Source organism: Coturnix japonica, chromosome 11, assembly GCF_001577835.2.
Source record: "Coturnix japonica isolate 7356 chromosome 11, Coturnix japonica 2.1, whole genome shotgun sequence".
Taxonomy (NCBI): domain Eukaryota; kingdom Metazoa; phylum Chordata; class Aves; order Galliformes; family Phasianidae; genus Coturnix; species Coturnix japonica.
In genome coordinates, this window is record NC_029526.1 from 5500547 (window position 1) to 5519138 (window position 18592).

At 38.7% G+C, this 18592-nt stretch overlaps 2 protein-coding genes across 3 annotated transcripts in view; both read right to left on the minus strand.

Annotated features, from left to right (window-relative positions):
* ADCY7 (adenylate cyclase 7) overlaps positions 1-2855 on the minus strand; it is a 55502-nt gene extending 52647 nt beyond the window's left edge. Inside the window, exon 1 of one of the 2 annotated variants that reach the window (XM_015873494.2) lies at positions 2682-2855. The gene's annotated coding sequence lies outside the window, so the exon portion shown is untranslated. Of the gene's footprint in view, positions 1-2462; positions 2616-2681 lie in introns of those variants that run through there. The other variant, XM_015873495.2, reaches the window with a different exon arrangement.
* Positions 2856-6736: 3881 nt separating this feature from the next.
* TENT4B (terminal nucleotidyltransferase 4B) overlaps positions 6737-18592 on the minus strand; it is a 36995-nt gene continuing 25139 nt past the window's right edge. The window contains exons 5-12 of the mRNA XM_015873509.2: positions 17656-17763; positions 16517-16645; positions 15030-15243; positions 13969-14095; positions 13766-13869; positions 11850-12037; positions 11124-11288; positions 6737-9785 (exon numbers count right to left, since the gene is read on the minus strand). Of these exons, the coding sequence (XP_015728995.1) occupies positions 9606-9785; positions 11124-11288; positions 11850-12037; positions 13766-13869; positions 13969-14095; positions 15030-15243; positions 16517-16645; positions 17656-17763 (1215 nt within the window). The 3' untranslated portion in view covers positions 6737-9605. The remainder of the gene's footprint in view (positions 9786-11123; positions 11289-11849; positions 12038-13765; positions 13870-13968; positions 14096-15029; positions 15244-16516; positions 16646-17655; positions 17764-18592) is intronic.

An 18592-nucleotide genomic window follows, 5' to 3' on the forward strand; every position in this document is an offset into this window, starting at 1 on the left:
GACATCTCCAGTCCCACTTCCCACACAGCCCTCAGCTCCAGGTCACTTACTGTAAACAAATGGTCTTGGATTTATAAACATACGTATATTTCCAATAGAAGTCCCAAAAGATGAGCTGAACAAAAGCCCTGCTCAGCGCTGCTTTATCATCTAACGTAACGACCAAACCCTCCCAAGCCATCAGGCAGGCTGGGTGCAGCAGATAAAACATGTCTCTAACGCAAACGATCAGACCCAGGGAGGAATCTCTGGGTGCAGTGCTTCACCCTACACATTAAAGCCTTTACAGCAGATTAAAAGTGGTCCCTTTTTCTCTTTTTGATCCAAGAGCTGCTGGCAATTACACAAACGCCCACGTTAACAGAGTTCATCTGTCTCTAGGCTAACACCTAAGCTAATTAGCTCTCCACCAGCACCTGCTCTTTCACTTAGCACAAACCATGAGGTAAGTACCCACATACATTAGGGAATGAAGTGCCTTCCCCACTTACTCTTAATGGTGTTGACATTAGCTTCATTAAGAAAAAAATTAAGAAGCTTAATGGCTGCTCTACAAGAACCCCCAGTGTCCCCAACTGCTGTCAGTAATGGCTTCTGCAAGCACAAATAACATCCTTTAATGGCCATTAGAAACCAGTATTGCCCTCTTGCTTCCAGGCTGGCTCTTATTGTTCTTATTTTCTATTCTGCATCTCTGGATAAAGGGAAAACTGTCAATGCACGATGACTCTGTCAAGCACTATGATGCACAATACTTATTCCCAAAGCACTGATTTCACACAAGCACACCCTGAGCACACAGCAGCACAGGTCTTCCCACAGACCTGCGGAACATCGTCCTCCTGCCCAGAGGGGACCTTTGAAAAGCTTCCGGATCAGGATTTCAGCATCTGAAAGACTGGGATATCTCTGTAACAAACAAAAACCCACAAGCAATGCAACGCTTATTTGTTTAGTTCGGACCTATCAATACCATTAAAACTTCCCTGAAACTTTCTCCCCTGGAATTCTGCTTGCTTAATGCTAATAAACCATTTCACAGCCTGTTTCTTCATTTAAATAAATAGGAAAGCTTGCAGCATCCGCAGTTATAGCACAAAGCAGTAAAATCACCAGTGCATGTCCCACCCCGTAGGAACATTCATACTCCCGTGTCCAGTAGAGGACATTTGATTTCCTATGGCAAATCACAACAGCCTCAGAATCCAAACCGGTTTTAGATGCATGGACTCCCCAGTATTTGCACAGCACTTAGCACAACGTGGTCTTGGTCCATGACCAAGCATGTAAGGCAGAGAGCAATACAAACAAAGAGCTGCACACTGACAGGAGAGAAGCGGGCTTCTCTGCTGAGCCAAATGCAAACACTGCACTGTGTTTACTTTTACTGCCCAAAAACGGCTTCAAGTGGCTTCATCAGACTTCAACACTCTTGCACACCACAAAGGCAGCCTCACCTCAGCAGCCTCTAAAAGGGCCCCAGGTCCTCAGTAACAGCCGCAGGATGAGAGAGATGTCCCAACTCACTGACAAGCTTTACCTGCCTCCAGCAAACACAATGTGACCAATGTGATCACATCACACATATGGAAATGTCTGAATCCCTCAGTTAACCACGCTCACTTACTGCAGTAATGCTGTAATGCTTCCTACCAAGAGCAGAGCTGAATGATACGCACTGGTTTAGCAGCACAGAAAGACATGAACTGACCTGCCTCGTGCAGTTCAGTCTTTGGAGATTTAAGTACAAAGGCTGCTCCAAAAGAAATACCTCCTATTTTATTACGTTGGCCCACAATGGCAGAAGCAAATGGTGGTGGTGGTATGGCAGCAGAGGTTGAACCTTCCCACCAATTACAATTAGTTTGTTGCCATGCAACAGATGGCAGCAGAGGGCCAGTCTGATAAAAGGATGTCTGATATAGAAGTGAGGATGAAGCAAAGGTGTGTCACTGGGTTCCTACATGCAGAAAAAATAACACCCATTAACATCAACGTTTGCTGAATGCTGATGGAGGCCAAACAGTGGATGTGAGCACAGCGAGGGATACTTTTGGAGCATCCTACGTACTTCTTTCCCTGCAATAAAACTCGAAAAGACTTTAGAAGTTCTCAGCCGGGGTCCGGAGCTCCTCGGGCAGGACGCGGCTGCTCTCAGTCTCGCTCCGGGACACACGGGGCGCGGAGCTCAGTAGATGCGGAGCTCAGTATATGCGGAGCTCAGCACGCCCCGCCGACCCAGCCAAAGCAGGACGGGCCTGACACCGCGCCCGCTACTCCCACGCGGCACTCGGCGCAGCGCGGCACGCTGTGACTTTACACAAGTTCTGCACTTTCAGCCTCTCTTTCCCTTTGTTACTCGAACCGCTCAGCCCCGATCGAAACCTCCGCGAGTCACTAAGTGCGATCCCGGGCACGACGCGACGCTTCAGCATCGTTCCGGCCCCCCCGGCTCCCCGTACCCTGCAGGCGGACGCTCCCCACGGCCGGTCGGACGGCGATGGCGGTGGCAATGTGCCGCAATGTGCCCGCACCGCTCCCCTCCGAGCCCCCCGCCTTGGCCTTCACCTCGGGGCCCCTCACCTCCGGGGCGCGGCCGCTACAGCCGCCTCTCGGTGTCGCCGCCTCCCGGCCCCACGCAGCCGAGAAGGGGCGCACCCTCCGCCCGGCCCAGCGCTCACCTGCGGCGGACGGAAGAGAAGCGGCAGCAGTGGGACAGCGGTAGGACAGCGGTGGAGCGGCGGCTCGGCTTCTGGTCCTTCCTCCTCCTCCTCCCCCGCCGTCTCTGAGGTATCCGCGGGGCGATGGAGGCTCCGTGCGCGCGGGGCGGCGCGCTCCGTGCCCTGCCCGCCTCCTGGCGGCGGTACGAGGGATCCGAGCAGCGCTCAGAGCTCAGCTGAGGGACGGGAAGGGGTCAGTGCATCGCCGTGTGACAGAGCTCGGCCAAGGGCTTAAACATTCCACCTGCAAGGATGTGGCATCTTCAAACACTTCATGAGTATCTCAAAGCTGAGAGGGACTAAGATGGTAGGGGCTTTAGTTTCCTACTGTTTTGTTTCTTAGTGTTTTGAAATCACAGAGTTCTGCTCTATCAAAAACTATGAGTGTGTTGAAAAAGACTGATGCCAACTGGCATCTGGAATGAATGGCTGTGGTTTCCTCTACAGGCCAGATGTGTCACCGAGGTAGAAAAAGCGTGTAAAAACTGAAATATCCAAGAGGACATGAAAGAAGAAATGGAAATAACTTCTGTAATGACATCAGGAAAGTAAACATCAATTCTAGTTTATGTCCTTTTACTGTTGCAACAGCTCATCAAAATTGTTAACTGCAGTTTTCCCTTTACTAAGCCACATCAGGATATTCTGACTCTCCCAAAGGTACAAACACAGGAGCTCATCACACTACTTTGCTTCTCATGGGCAGATTTTTGCTTGTTGATAACCTGGAGAAAGAGAACTGGCTTTATTTAATGAATTGTTGTTGCTTTCTATTGTTTAGTAACATTTCCAGACCAGCACACTCTGTACCTGTGGAAGTCTGAATTCCTTCCCTTTTGTATTAATTCTCCAGCTTCCAGGTTCCCAACTTTGGTGTTTGCCAACCTACTGTGAGAAGCTTGTTCTGTTTTTGATAAAGCATCACGTGACTTTGCTCTGAAGAATTGAGAAATCCTTAATTGCTACACTCACTTCAACAAAGCGCTTTGTCTAGGAAGGCAGGTCCGGTCAGTGGGAGCCGCCCATGGCAGTCCCTGCATACACAGGGAGGCTCCAGGCCAAGCAGCACCATCTCTGTGGCAGCTCCTCTCTCCATAGGCAGGCTGCTCTTACCCATTGGCTTCTGAACCCTGTTGATATTAAGCTTTTTTTTCTTTTCCTCAAGCATCAGAAATGGATTTTTTCAGCCGTGCTCTTAGCTCTGGGCTTTGGGATGTATGAGGAACAGAGGTGTAGCTCAGCTCACCTCATTCCTTCTACCTTAAGTTCCCAGCATCTATATATACAAACATTATAAAACAGAAACCTTTGAACTACCTTTCTTGATGGAGTACGTTGCTTAGACACTGCACAGAAGTCATTCAGCAGGCGGCACACGCTGCAGCTCTGACGTACTTGGGGTTTTCAGGAATTAGACTGCTTTATTTTGTCACCTTGAGGGATACAAGTTAACATCATAACATACATTTGGTAAGACACATTTCGGTGTAGGTAAAAATCGTATAGAAAATATGACTTAATTAATTGTTCCTTTGCACTGTTAAAAATGTTGAAAAGGCAAACAAGCTAGCAATGAAGGAGGAAAACATGAAACATTTCTACCTGCTATTGGATTGGCCATTGATTTTTCTAACTGGGGATGGTCTTTCCATAGTTACTGATTACCAGACAACCACAAATGAGTCTGATTCATCATCTACTGCAGTAAAGAAAAATAAGACAAGCACCCCAAAATGAAGCAGTGCCCTACTTTGTGTGAGAATAACAGTCCAGTTTGGAAAGGCCATAAAACAAGGGAAATGTGAATTGTAACCACTAAATTCACATAAACCACAATATCATTGTAAAATAAACAGAAATTATATATATACATATTAATACTCCTGGGTGCAACAATCTGTTGTGCACAGACCAGTGAAATAGAAAAGGCTTATGAGACTCAAGTTAGAAAGATTTTAAAAACAAAAGCAACCAAGGATTAAAATGACATCTTTTAAGTCTCCCAGCAGAAGAAAGCAAAAGCAAGACATATTAATATCAGGTTAATTGCTAATAAACGCCTTTGCAGCTCTTTATAGCTGCTGGGGCACATAGGAACCCTTAACAAAGTTCAGTGGTGAGCAGATGTACCGTTCATGTCATTCCGTACCTGATGAGAAGTTTGAGCAAACTGACCCATCAGACTTGTGGTGTCTCAGCAATCATTCATCCTGGAAGGCAAAGAGATGGCATTCCTCGGCAAGGCTTTCATATTGAGTATCCCCAAGATTTCTTCTGTTCATCTTCCCTTGGTGTTCCCTTGCTTATCTGCATACATAAAAGACTTCCAGGATTCCATCCATTTTTATCAGCTCATTTGCAGAAAACAAAATGTATGGGTTTTCTCTCAGCTTCACACTCATGCTCAGCACTGGTGGCTCACATAAGAGAATGAACAAAGGGGAAGAAGTGATTTTTTGAAGGTAGCCTCTGTAATGAAAGGATCGGATTGCGTTGTACCCCCCCAGGTCTGTGGTCGAATAGAAGAATCCCTGGGATTATCTCAAACATCCTCACCACCAGCCTTTGAAGATTAGTTATTAGGCTCAGAACAAACTACTACTGACTTGGAACCATGAGAATTAACGAAGCTGCTTTCAACTTACAGGTGAAGCCACAAACACATCTGTCAGATGTGTGAACGGTTTGTGGATACAGAGCCAAGACACACTAACATTTAGGTCACTGAAACTGGAAAACATTTCTGAGAAGCTATTTAACGAGCTTATGGAAGCACAACAAATTAGAAAATAAAGCTGTCATCTGTTTGCACTGTCAGGAGAGAGAAACACAAGACACGGCAGATTGGATTCTAGAAAATTGCATTTCTAAGCAAAAGAATCAAGTTGTAGGAACCAGCAGCGTAAGTTATCACCGGGCTTTTTTCACTTTAATACTGGCTGGAATAACTAAACACATTTTTTACAACAGCCCTGAATGGGGCATGCCCCTTTCTAAAGGAATTACGTAGTTTGCAATCCCCTGTGCTTTTCTGGGGTTTTGGTTGGTTTGTTTGTTTTTTTACTTTGGAGTCACACATTAACATCTAACATGAGTTCTAGCATCCATCGAGACATCAAGTAGCCAACCTCTTTAACTAAATATATGTTTTCAGGATAAGACCGCTGTCTGTTTTCCTAGAACTTAAAAGACTGGAAATCTGAATTGTAAATTCTGAGGATGCTGCAAGGAACGTGGAGGTGAGTAGAGAGAATCATGTCACGAGTCACAAACGCAGCTTTACTTACGTTTCAGCTTCTTTTTTGCCATACAGTAGAAGAACGACTGTGTAAAAAACGTGTATAATAAACAACATTTTAGCTATAAAAACAATCTGAGCTACCTTTTAAAAACAACAACAAAAGACCCACCAATCTGATGTTCCAACACGAATATATGTAAACATTTCACCATCTCTAGGTATTTTAGATGGTCTGTGTTATTAAACTAGTAGCAGCAAGGAAGAATTCATTATGTATGTGTCTTCTTACTGGTTTATGCAAGGATTTGCACAAGTGAGTTATAATTACTTAATAGAAATAAGAACGTACACTTCTAAAATCAACCATGAACCAGGATTTATGCTAAATAAAGCTTCCACTGAAGGCCACTCACATTAACTTCTGCATATATCCACAGTGCCCTGCTCCGAAAGCAAGGTTTGAGCAACTCCAAATGGAACACAAGATTGGATAAGTTTCCTACATATACTATGGAGGGAAATTACAGTCATAGTTACAAAGGCCTTTATACACATGTATCCTTACAACTTGTTGTCAGAACATTCTGCTTCAGCTCTCTTAAAGTGAAAAGCTGCAGGGCAGGCCTACCAATGCAAAAGGTAGAGGTGCCCAGCAACCAGCAGGTAAAGCACCCAGATACTACAAAACATTAAAGGGCTTCGACTATTCTGTTCTCTTCAGTACTGTGAAGGGAAAAACAGGGTGAGTGCCAAGAATGGTGATAAACTGCAGTGGTTAGATTAAACATTTATTTTTCATATATTCACAAAATCTTCACAAAAGTATTGAAACTCAAAAAGGAATTAGACTTGAGTCAAATACAGAGATGAAATGTACAAGACAAATGAGCAGGCAAACTAAAAGGTCTTGAAAGTATTTTACTTCAGATTGAAAAATGAACAGTTCAACTGTTCTGTTTAAATAAAGATTTGCAAGATATACAGTATTTTATGAATACAATGCTGGTCATTTGAGGCAATGTAAAATACCTCAATTCTTCCTTCATGCTTTTTTTTTTTTTTTTTCTTTTTTTTTCTTTTTTCTTTTTTTTCTTTTAGAAAGATACTGTTTACCAAAAAGAAACTTGAGCAGTCCAGGAAAAGCTATTTTCCATTAAATTTATGAAAACCATAAATTGAGGCAAACCTAAGATTCCCAATGGAATCAAGATTATCTTCCCGCTACCACCACCTTAAAATTATCACATGCTTATTGGAACACTAACATCTGCACCCTAAGAGTACATTTGCTTTCAACAATGAGGGTGATTCATTTGAAAAACACTTCAGTGTGGTAAATGCGATACAGATCTTTGCAGTTACTTAAGTTTTGGAACAGTTTTGCTAATAGCAGCTAACAATACTGGATTAATATAATTTATAAATAATTGTTCCCTAAGCGGTGAACATAAGTCTACACATTCACAATAATCTGAAACAAAATAAATACTGTGATTATGCATAATGTGGTATAACTTTTACTAGTTTCTATGAATAAAAGCTCAACATCCTGTGGATAAAATTATCTGATCAAATTAAAATATGAATCTAATCTCCTTGTTAAATATTGTCAAATTAACATCACTTAAGCTTAGTGTTTGAGTAACTGTTACGGCTTTCCATACGTTCAGAATACATATATATATATTCTTTCCTTTTTGAAGTAAAACACTTTAACGCATCAAAAATGTTTATTAAGTGATGACATCAGTTCTGGTCTTATTTGTGCATTTTTTTTTTCTTTACTTTAAGAATCATTGCACTCATTAGTGCCCATCGAAGGTCAGGTTGGTCTGTAGAATTCCACAAATGTATATGAATTAATAAAAAAGAAAAGCTAACTGTACTTTTTATAAAAGCAACATCTCCAGAACAGCTGCATTAAATACAGCCAGGTATGCTGGGTACAGACCTTCCCCTTAAAAGAAACACGTGAAAGTAAATGCCACTCAACCTTTTACCACTGAAGTGTCCCAGCCCCCTTTCCAAACGATACCTGCAGTTACACATCTGAGTTGCACTCACGGCGTCGAGCTGCCAGGTTTACAGCGTGACCCAACCAGACAAATGCGGAGTTTAAATTTAGTGGTAATTAGATCAATGAAGAAATACTATGAGATATGAAAGGTTTGGGTTTTTAAGGCAATACAAAATATATTTCATCATTCGATTTTTTTTTCTTTTTTCTTTTTTTTTCTTTTTAATAATAATTAAGTGTAAATACAAAAATGCCTTAGAGGGGAGTGAGAAAAAATACTTTAATTGTAAAATTTACTTAAAGCTTCAACAGTTATCATCTCCTACAGGAGTTAGCAAAAATATAAAAGACAAAAAACCAGACCTAGAATGGGGAGGGAAGGCACAAACAAAGAGGCGTGGGATCAAAGCAGCCCAGGAATGCACATGGCCTGTAGCAAACTGACTTGTTTTGGGTTTGTTTGGTTTTGTTTTTTTAAAATAAAGGGGTGGGGAAAAAAAAAAAGAAAAAAAAAAAGATTAAAAAAAAAAAGAAAAAGAAAAAAAAAACAAACAAAAAGAATCACCAACAGCAACCAACCAGCCCTCCCCAAAGTGGCCTACATCAAAAAAAAAGGAAAAAGAAAAAATAAAAGAGGGAGGGAGGACCACTAAGGGGAGGAGGAGAAGGGTGCAACTATAAAACCCCACTGCCCTGAAATGATGGCACTCTAGAAAACAAGGTGAAGAGGTTACTTCTCCAAGATGACAAGCTCAGTGTCTACACAAAGTACAGCTACACTTTATACAAATGAAACGTTTCATTTGTCACCATAGAACTTTCTTCCAGAGGAACAGCTTTTGCAGATCAAATGTTCTATTAAATCTTAATGCCAAGAAAAGAAATTCTGAGCAATGTAACTAGTAATGTCTCTTTATATGGGTGTTAAGATGACAATTCAGATCATTTTCCAAACTAATCCTGAGAAAAATTTATGTTTACAATTTAAACAGTAATGTTATGTAAAAAGTATTAACAAATCCACTATTACAAATGTCAGTTTTCCTATATGGTCATCTATATATACACAATAAAATGGTAAGTATATGCAAAAATAATAATAAAAAAAAAAATCATGCACAAATTACTTTCACGTTTAAAGGCTGGGTTTCCCTCAAAATACAATTTTTTGCCTTTTTTATTTTTTTCCTATTTTTTGTGTTTTGTTAACCACCCCCTAGACACACTGAGTACTACCCCTACAGGTCAGCATGAGCTCATGGGAAATACATTTATCTTACATTCAAGCTTTTATATCCTAAATGACCCTGTTGTAGCGTATGACTTATCAAATGAGCAGCCTTTTTCCTTTTTTTTTTTTTTTTTTCCTTTTTATATTTTTTGGATTTTAAATTTTTTTTTCCTTTTTTTTTCTGTTTTTCTTTTTTTTATTTTTTTTATTTTTCTTTTTTATTTTGCAGTGATCAATCTTCATGATCCGTTCCGTGGCGAGCTGGGAAAAAAAAAATGCAGTTGCTAATCAATGTCCGAACAGTCTGAAGCTCCGGAAGAGATCCAAGGAGTCACTATCAAACTATCCTGTAGCATGAGATCATTGCACACAGAAGAACAGTCATAAAATAGGCAACTATCTACAAAGGTCTGAAAGGCCTGCATCCCTCTTGTGTTTCCTCTTTTTGCCATGGTAATACTGATGGTGTGATTTGCTGCCTTGATGTTGTTTGTTTGTGACTGAGGTACCGTGGCTTGAGTTTGCTGGACCTTGGAAGCCTTTGTTAGAAGAGCGAAATAACCGTGCAGATCCATGCTGTGAAAAGAAAGAGAGCCCAGTAAGTCCACGGTAAGAAGAAAGTGAGGCAATTGCACAAACCTATTTTGGGATAACAAGGACATCAACCCAAGAAAATGAGTCCACAAAGGACCTGACAAGGCAGAAGCTGGACCATTGTTTGGCTAGCAGCCTGGAATCACAAATCTTTCATTTTGTCAGCTGCAAACAAACCTCACCTCTCAATCCAAACCACGCATGTCAAGAGCGTGAAAAATACAGCGCTCTGAATTTTGAAAACCATAGAACTGTTCTATCTCACCCAGCTTGCAACCACAAAAAAACAACATCTACAGAAACAGAATTCCATAATCCAAGAAGAGAGATGAAGATTGCTCAAATCTCATAATCTGTGCAAATTAAGACAACATCCCTTTAAGACCAAGACTAATTTTACATCACATCTTTCTGCAGACATACAGTCCCTCAGGTTGTATATGTTCACCTGCCAACATCAGAACTGGCTCTGTGTGATAACAAAACATACATTAATAGTATATCAAAGCCCTGGTTATTGTTTTTTTTTGTTTTTTTTGTTTTTTTTTAAACTCTCTAGTTCTTAGCTAGAGAACATCAGCAAACAGGATTCTTCAAATTTACTTTCCAGGAACATGACATTAGATTCTGGACTATTTTACATTCCTTAAAACAGTCGTAAATTCTAAGCAGAAAAAATTTGAAGTGCATATATTCACATATACATATATATACTGAATATAGAGGCACATTGTATTTATAGATCACTGAGCTGTCACCAAAGGGTTCTTCAAAAAGAGAAATCCCATGGTGTGGTGTATAAGCTGCTAGGGCTCATCATAGAGATATCTGAGTTTAAGGGGAAATGAGAAGGAATTTCATGTGCCAGCAAGCATCTCCATCTCCTTTACTAAAAGGCATTTCAACAAGGATAACAGCGAAACACGTAGCATTCACTGTTTCACATACACTATTTTGCTAACTATTATTTACTAAAGCATATGCAAGTCCTGTTATTTCCGGTGCTGTGGAGTTAAAAATGGACTGACAAAATCTCTGCAAAAAATAAAATGTTTACAACACAAACACGTACTTCTAACAAGTCTACACTTACCAAAATAAAGCCAATCCAACTGGATATATTTAAGACCAGGGAAAGCACAAAACTAAGCTAGACAGAGAACTGGGTGAACTTAAAATGCTAAGGGTAGGTAGCTTCTCCTTGTGGAACAAAAGAAAGAAGGAAAACACAATGTTTTCTTTCCAGAACAAAGTATCCTTCCATAGAGGTGTGTGTAATGCTCCCAGTAGGCAGCTGTAATGGTTAAACATTTCACAAACCTGAGATTTGTTCGTGTTGCTGGATGTATTGCCTGCTTGGCTGTTTTGTGTTTTCCCACTTGACTGGGAGGATTCCAGTGATACTTCTTGTGACCCCACTCTGTTTGTCGTAGGCTGGCGACAACTCAACTGTTTAGAGGTTTTGCAAGGTGTTCCATCAGAATCCTTCAGGAAAATGCGAAGTATTAGTCAGGTTTTCTTAAGAATAAGAGTGTTTTCCTATAAGTGAGTTTTCCCTTAGAAATAAAGCTAGCAATGCACACAACTTCAAATGCTGTTTCTTAAACTTTCAACTCAGAATTCTTACAGAGTAAACAGGTTGATTTTAAAAAGTCTTAGTTCATGAACCCAAAGTTGGGCTGCATTTTTCATTTATTAATTTTAAATAGAATTCTCATTCAAACAGGCTTATTTCTAAGACATTTCCTATTTTTCTTTTTAAGCACACAGATTATGACTACCATTTTTTATTTATTTTTTGTTAATACATAAATTAAAAGAGCTATGTAGCTTTGTATCTACTACATTCACATTCTTATATGCACAGTGTCAAAAAAACACTGCAATTTACATGTGCAAGAATTGCATAAAAGGGGATATCTTATGCAAGTTAGGATTCTGGTCAAAATACTTAACTCTGATCCTATACCTTCCAAATGTGTTCTGTGGCAATGCCAGTAAGGAAAACACAGTTCAAAATCAAAATGCAGGAAACCTCCAACTTACTACATCACTAGAGCTGGACAGTGTAGATGATGATGATGATAAGGGACCTGATGAAGAATTTGAAGAATGTTTACTAAGTGTTTCTGAAGTTTTATTTCTAGGTTTTCCCAGTGCTTCATTCTCTTCAGCGAGATTATTGTTGCATTTGTCTAGTTGCTGATTATCTACTATCAAGGTTACTCCATTACCTATTAAAAATGAGACAGAAGCATCAACATACATTAAGTGACAGTAATGATTACTTTTTTCAATATATGCACTCACGTATGTATCTATTATATTCAGCAGGACACAGACAGACATTTGTCTGTACACATCTGTATATTTGGGTGCATGTACTGCATGCAGCAAACAAGTTCTCTGCAGAGGCTGTGGAGGATTACTGACGAGATCCATTCTTGTACACCATGAGAACAACTAAGCATTACCCATAGTTCAGGATGAAAGAGAGATAAGGCATGGAAGAGGGCAGTTAACAGAGCCCAGAGGTATGGATTAATAGAACTGCTTTACAGCATGTTTAAACAGCACACTATTATTTAGCTTTATTTTTGGTTTAAATACTGTTTCTACGCACTCAGCGTTCAGCAACTCCCAGATGTTTTCTACTGGAGCTGCCAGGGTCACAAGAACTTCAAATAATTCTCACTGGCTTTGTGTGACTCCCTCAACTGAAAATACAAGACACAGAATTCATTTTATTTCTTAACTTCTACCTTAATAAATAAAAGGAATCAGAACTTCAAACTAAACCCACCAGCTGAACATTGCAACTGCCACGATTACCTCCCTAATATATGGTTATCATTATTAAATAACTGCTTTGTCTGTCATATTGTACCTTGGAGTTACCTCTGCTTCTTTCCCAGTAACTAGTATCCACATTAAAGGCTGTCAGGCTTTTTTGGACAACTTGTATTGAATTGGCTTTCTAATAGATTTATGTAACACACATTTATTGCACCACTAGCTTTATTTATATACAGCTTCATATGTCTCAAGAGGTAGATAAGTCACACTACAGAGCTTGCAGGACCAAGCTACGGTTGACTGCCATTGTCAGTGGTACAGAAGTGCCACAAAGATCTACAGAGAGGTAAAACAGAAATGACCCATTGGGGGAAATCACTAAAAATATCTTTAAAAACAAATAAAACCCCAGCCTAGCCTGAAGACTGGTACTTGTGCATCTTCTCTGTTTAATGGCTAACAGGAGAAGACTTCAAGTAGCTAACAGTCTAAAATAAATTGTAGAGTACTATAATTTTAATTGGAAAACTTCCAGCTAGCAGATACACCTACACCCACAGAAAGTAACAACTTGTTACTGGGCAATGCAAACAAAGATGAATTTAAAATACATTTTTCAACAAGTTGTCTGTATAGATCTTGTGTTTCCATTCCTTAGTAACAACAATGGATCAATCACAATTTTTATGTCTCTGTTTGAAAGGCTTATTTCACTTATATGGACAACCCTTGTTTAAATACTGCTTCTGTAGATAGACATTGTTATGTTAAACATTAAAAATACAAGATGAACAAAAGGTAAAGATTTGGATTTTAACTAGCATCTCTAATAATTCTTTTTCAAACACTATCCACAAAGGAAGCGCAACAATAACAACTCATGTGATTTAAATCTCATGTTTGTCAGGAGCTTAGTTTTGCAAGCCAGCACTCTTCACAGACATCCATACTGACCAAATCTATCACTGTGGAATAGTGATGCTATGATATAACCTCTCTTGTAGATGTTTAAATTTTCTGGGTGAAAACACAAGAAAATCCTCCTCCACTTTGCAAATAAACTTATGTTACGATGTATGTCCCCTTATGGGGAGCAGAAGCAACAAAAAAATGCACGTAATCAAAATACACAGGAAGTCTGTCAATTGTGCTTTGTCAAGTCTTACCATTACATGAAGACTCAGTCCTACTTTGCATTCCCCACTGCTTTGATATCCAGTCTCTGTAGGTGGCTACTTCTTGTGTTACTCTAATTATTCTACCTAATATACTGCAAACCAGGAGAAAAGAAGAAAAATCCAAACAATTAATTTTAGGTACACAAGAACATAAGCAATTAATGTCTGAGATTTAGACTCATAAAATTTACCTTTCCGTTTCGTTGTTGGGATAATATTTAGCTATTGGGGAAACTGCATGGCTCAAAACAACATAGGCATAATCAAAAGCCTGTTTCACTTGCATGGCACCGTAAGAACTTCTGCCAACATCATTACCTTAAAATAAGAATATAAATAAGTATATGAAACTGAAACCAAGATTATCTCCTTTCTGACAGGGGACAGTTATGTTTTTTCTGTTTTGGTTTTTTCAAACTGTCCTTAAGTTCCATCTCAATACAGTTCAACTTTTACAATACAAGACTACTAGTGAAGACTAAACACATGATAGACTTTAGGAAACCTGTAGATATTTACATGTATGGAACCCCAAAAGGATAAAACTTCAATACATGAAGAAAAATACAAATAGAAATACAAATCATGCACTGCATGTATTACAAATGTAACTGTACTACCCTGGGCAACAGTTAGATTGGAAGAATGTTCACTCTTTCCTAAAATAGCACTTTGTTTACCACTTAAAAATGCACTCATTCACATTAACAATTGAATTTAACATAAACGTAACAAGACAGAATACAATCACTGTGTTTACATGATTCTAAAGGATCAGAGCAGGGGCTCGAATAGTTCATCACCACAAATCCCCTTCCAAGCCCTACAATTCTGTGATGCTGTGAATGAGAAGAATTGGCAAAAGCATATATTATAAGGCACAAAGGTGCAGCTCCAATACAGGCAGGCACAGGCTTTGAAGGGACACATCCAGCTCATTCTCATGACTGCACTGCTGTAGCTATATTGCTGTCACAGCTCTTGAAGACTGAAGTTGTTTGGTGTACCTTCTTATAACCAGATTTCCTGACAATAGCATAGGCACATTTTTTGATTACAAGGTAGCATTTTCTAGGAACATTTTAAAAGAAAAACAAAAAGCAAAACCCACAACATTCAGAGTGCATCTTGTGTTCTCAGACACGAACAAGGCATTTCTTTGATTTTTGGTGGTCACTAATCTATCCCTTGGTTTAGCTCTAAATTTAGCATATTCTTTGTCAACACAGAAAAGCATGGTCTGTGAGGATACCTGGCTGTAATGGATCTTCAATATATAGCATTGATGGTCTATAGCCATCTAGCATGCTTTTTTGCACTTCGTCTTTGGCAACGTAAGAGCCACCATCCTTTATTCGGATTCCAGTCTTCAGATAATTGAAGTGGCGTCCATATAATTCAAAAAACTCTATTAAAAGAACACCATAGTTGGCATTGGGTGTGCAGGCATCTTCCCTGGGATGCAGCTATTGAAAAGAAAAAAAAAATAAATACATTCTTAATTCTCCAGGTGCCTGTAAGTCCTCTTCTGTTTACCTTTGTATTCTTCTCTAATTCAAAGCAAGCAAGTTGAAATATAATAAGAAATACATAATAAGAAAGCAAACATATCTCAATGTAATAACTATTCTTGATAAAGGTGTCCTGCCTCTTTGAAACAAGACGTAATCAAAGCTTCTATAAACTCATTACCTCTTTACAACAAAGCTGGCAGGTATTTCTGCCTTTATATTTGAATTTTAAATGTTTCTAATGTTAATATACTTTGTATTTGAACTTTCAGTTCAGTACGTCAACTTCAGTGCCAACAACAGAGTTTGCACACACACACAGAGTATTCCAAAATCAATTTGATCTTCAAAAAGCTGGGCTTGAAATACAAATACAGGATTTCAATTTACAAAACTATACAAATTATCCCCCTTACTGTTAAGCACACAGCCTAAGAGATTACAAGTTGATTTTGTAGTTGATACAAAACTTGACTGGATCTATTTTTCCAAATGGAAATGCCACCAGTTACAACAAGGGGGAAAAAAAAAATGAAAAAAAAAAGGGAATGGGAGAGGTTCTGGTTTGTTTCCAAAAGATATGCCTGTTACCTTCACTTCTTTTCTGCTCAGTTGCCAACTGAAAACTGCAATGAGCCAACACTGATCTCCAGTTCAAGGCTCAGGTTTATAAGTAACAACAATGTGAAAAAGTACAAATATACACACACGCAGAATGTACACACAGTATAAGATTAAACAGAAGAAAAAAAAAACAATAAGGCTAGAAAACAGAACTTGCTACTTTGTACTACTGCAGTATTTTCACAGCCCAAAACAACAAAATCGATTTAGCTTATGAACTCCGTTCTCTAACATTTAACAGGAAGTAAAATCTTTGTTCTATACCAGGTTAAAAACCTGAACAAGCAAATAAAATTCTGTTGTATTCATTTAACCACATACAGAATGTATGAGCTGGAAACCAAGTGTTATAAAGAACAGCTGTATCTAACACTAACTACCATGCTCAAGACCTGGTACTGATACACTAATGGATGTTCCAAACGCCTCTTCTAATTCCAGAAGCAGCAGTAAGGAAGACAGAAGACAGGTGAGATGTGACTATTTGTATATGAAAAGGGGGTGCAAAACCACAATCAGAAGGGATTAAATTATTAAGTTTAACAATTAAATCCCTTAATATATGCCCATTAGCATCAACAGTAATAGATTTCATTAAGCTTACCTGAAGGAAACTGACAGCCATTAAAAAAAGACTATAAGAACCGATTCCACCTGTGAATACTTCATTAAGGTCCCTCTGCAACAGGAACTGTTTCAATACTAAAACTAGATATGGTAATACAGGATATTTCTGAAAAAGAAGAACAAAAGTGTTAGGGTAGCCTGATGCATATGAAAAATTGATGCTAAAAAGCCTGACATATAAACCTTCTGCCTAAAATTTGTATGAGCACACACAGACAGGACTAGACAGACAAGTACTCAAGACTATTATGCCAAAACTGAGCAAAGAATGAAGACTTATTTTTCGTCCTATTAAACTTCTATAAGTTGAAGTACAAGACAGTGTAAAAGCAAACTGAGTTACTTTCATGCTTACTAAACTAATATATATACATAAAAGAACCGAAGATTGACAAGTTGAAATCCATACATCTAGCTCATCAGCAACTGAGAAAATCCCCCAACACTTGGAAGTTACCTTGCAACTCAATGACATTATCAAGACAGATGTACATGATTTCTCATCATTTTGATTCAGTGCTTGCTCTACTCAGACTCACAGAGTTTCCTGAAGGAGTTCTGCTTATCTAACTATTGAAAGACTTTCTTTTTCTTGTTAGTTTGGTGAAAAACAAAACAAAGCACTTAGCAGTAGAAAACCAACCCTGTATCGCCAAAATGAGACTGCACTTCATACCCTTACATAGAACATGAAAATCCAAGTAACATTTTCTACCATTTTCATAAAACATTTACCATCCTACTTAATCAGCATTCGTATGCTGGAACAATATTCAATCTAGATTAAGATTATTCCTACCTGCTACAAGACTGCAGGGTATTACTGATTTTATGTTCACGGAACCATAGTTAAAGAGCAGAACGTTCAAAGTCAGTATTAGTGCATTTTCATCAGTCATTGTATTATTGCGACATTTCCATATGTACTCTCTTTGTACATTTTACTCTCTCCATGTCTTTGATGGCAATAAACCTAAGAATTATGTAAAGTACTACCAGACAACAAAAAGTAACTGTGAAAGCTTATCTGCAGTGAAGATGCAGGTCAAAGTAAAACAGAATCAAATTAAGTCATTACATATCCAGCTCTATAGCTCTAACATAGTATTGCCTAACCTTGATAAAATCTTTGATGAGCTGTGCTGCTTTAACCCCATTCTGTACATTAAAACTGATATCAACTTTTACTTCCGTGAAGGAATCTGTCAGTTTAATAATAGGTACCTGCAAAAGAAAGACAGATTAAGTCAACACACTTCCAACACACATTTGTTTTCATCCTTAATGATATGCATCAATAAAACTGATATATCTATGAATTCAGAGAGAGAAGGTAAATAGAGAAAAGAGGACTCCTAACTAGTTATGAACACACTCTGCCTACTTGTTCAAATTTTGCTTTGGTTAACTCATATATGTTGCTTTCAGTTTACTATACTGTTTTAACAGAACGTAACACATTAGCTTCAAAGTTCTTTATTTTACACCGGTTTAAGTTAGTTTCTGGTTCAGTTCTAGTCGGAGAAACAAACACCAGAGGGAGACAAATGCCTAAGAAATAAATGGTAACAGATACATTCCTAAGAAAAGACACAGATTCCTCAGCAAAATTATCTTTAAACAAGAAGCAGAAGGTATTGAGAGCACTCTATTGCATCTCCGCCTGCGTGATTTCCAAATTATGTCCTTTACTAATGATAGCAATCAGACACCTGTTTAAACTTCAACACCCTTAACACAGTCTTGAAACAAGCAAAATGGAGAAGTCAGAATAGAATTAATCCCATCCTGCACAAGAAATACCATTAAATATTTATGCCATACTTACACCGTACTTATTACTTCTATATGAAAGCATATTATGTTTGCTTACTTGCAATAAAAAGTACATATATTTCACTTACACATGTAGAAACTGCCCAGAAATTCACAAGTTTGATCATTATAACTCACCTCAATAACTAGCATAACCACACTTGAAAGCAAGCATATGCTGCACTGTGTGGAAACTTCAAAGACTTTTTCCCAATAGAAGAAATGTTTCTTTTGGAAC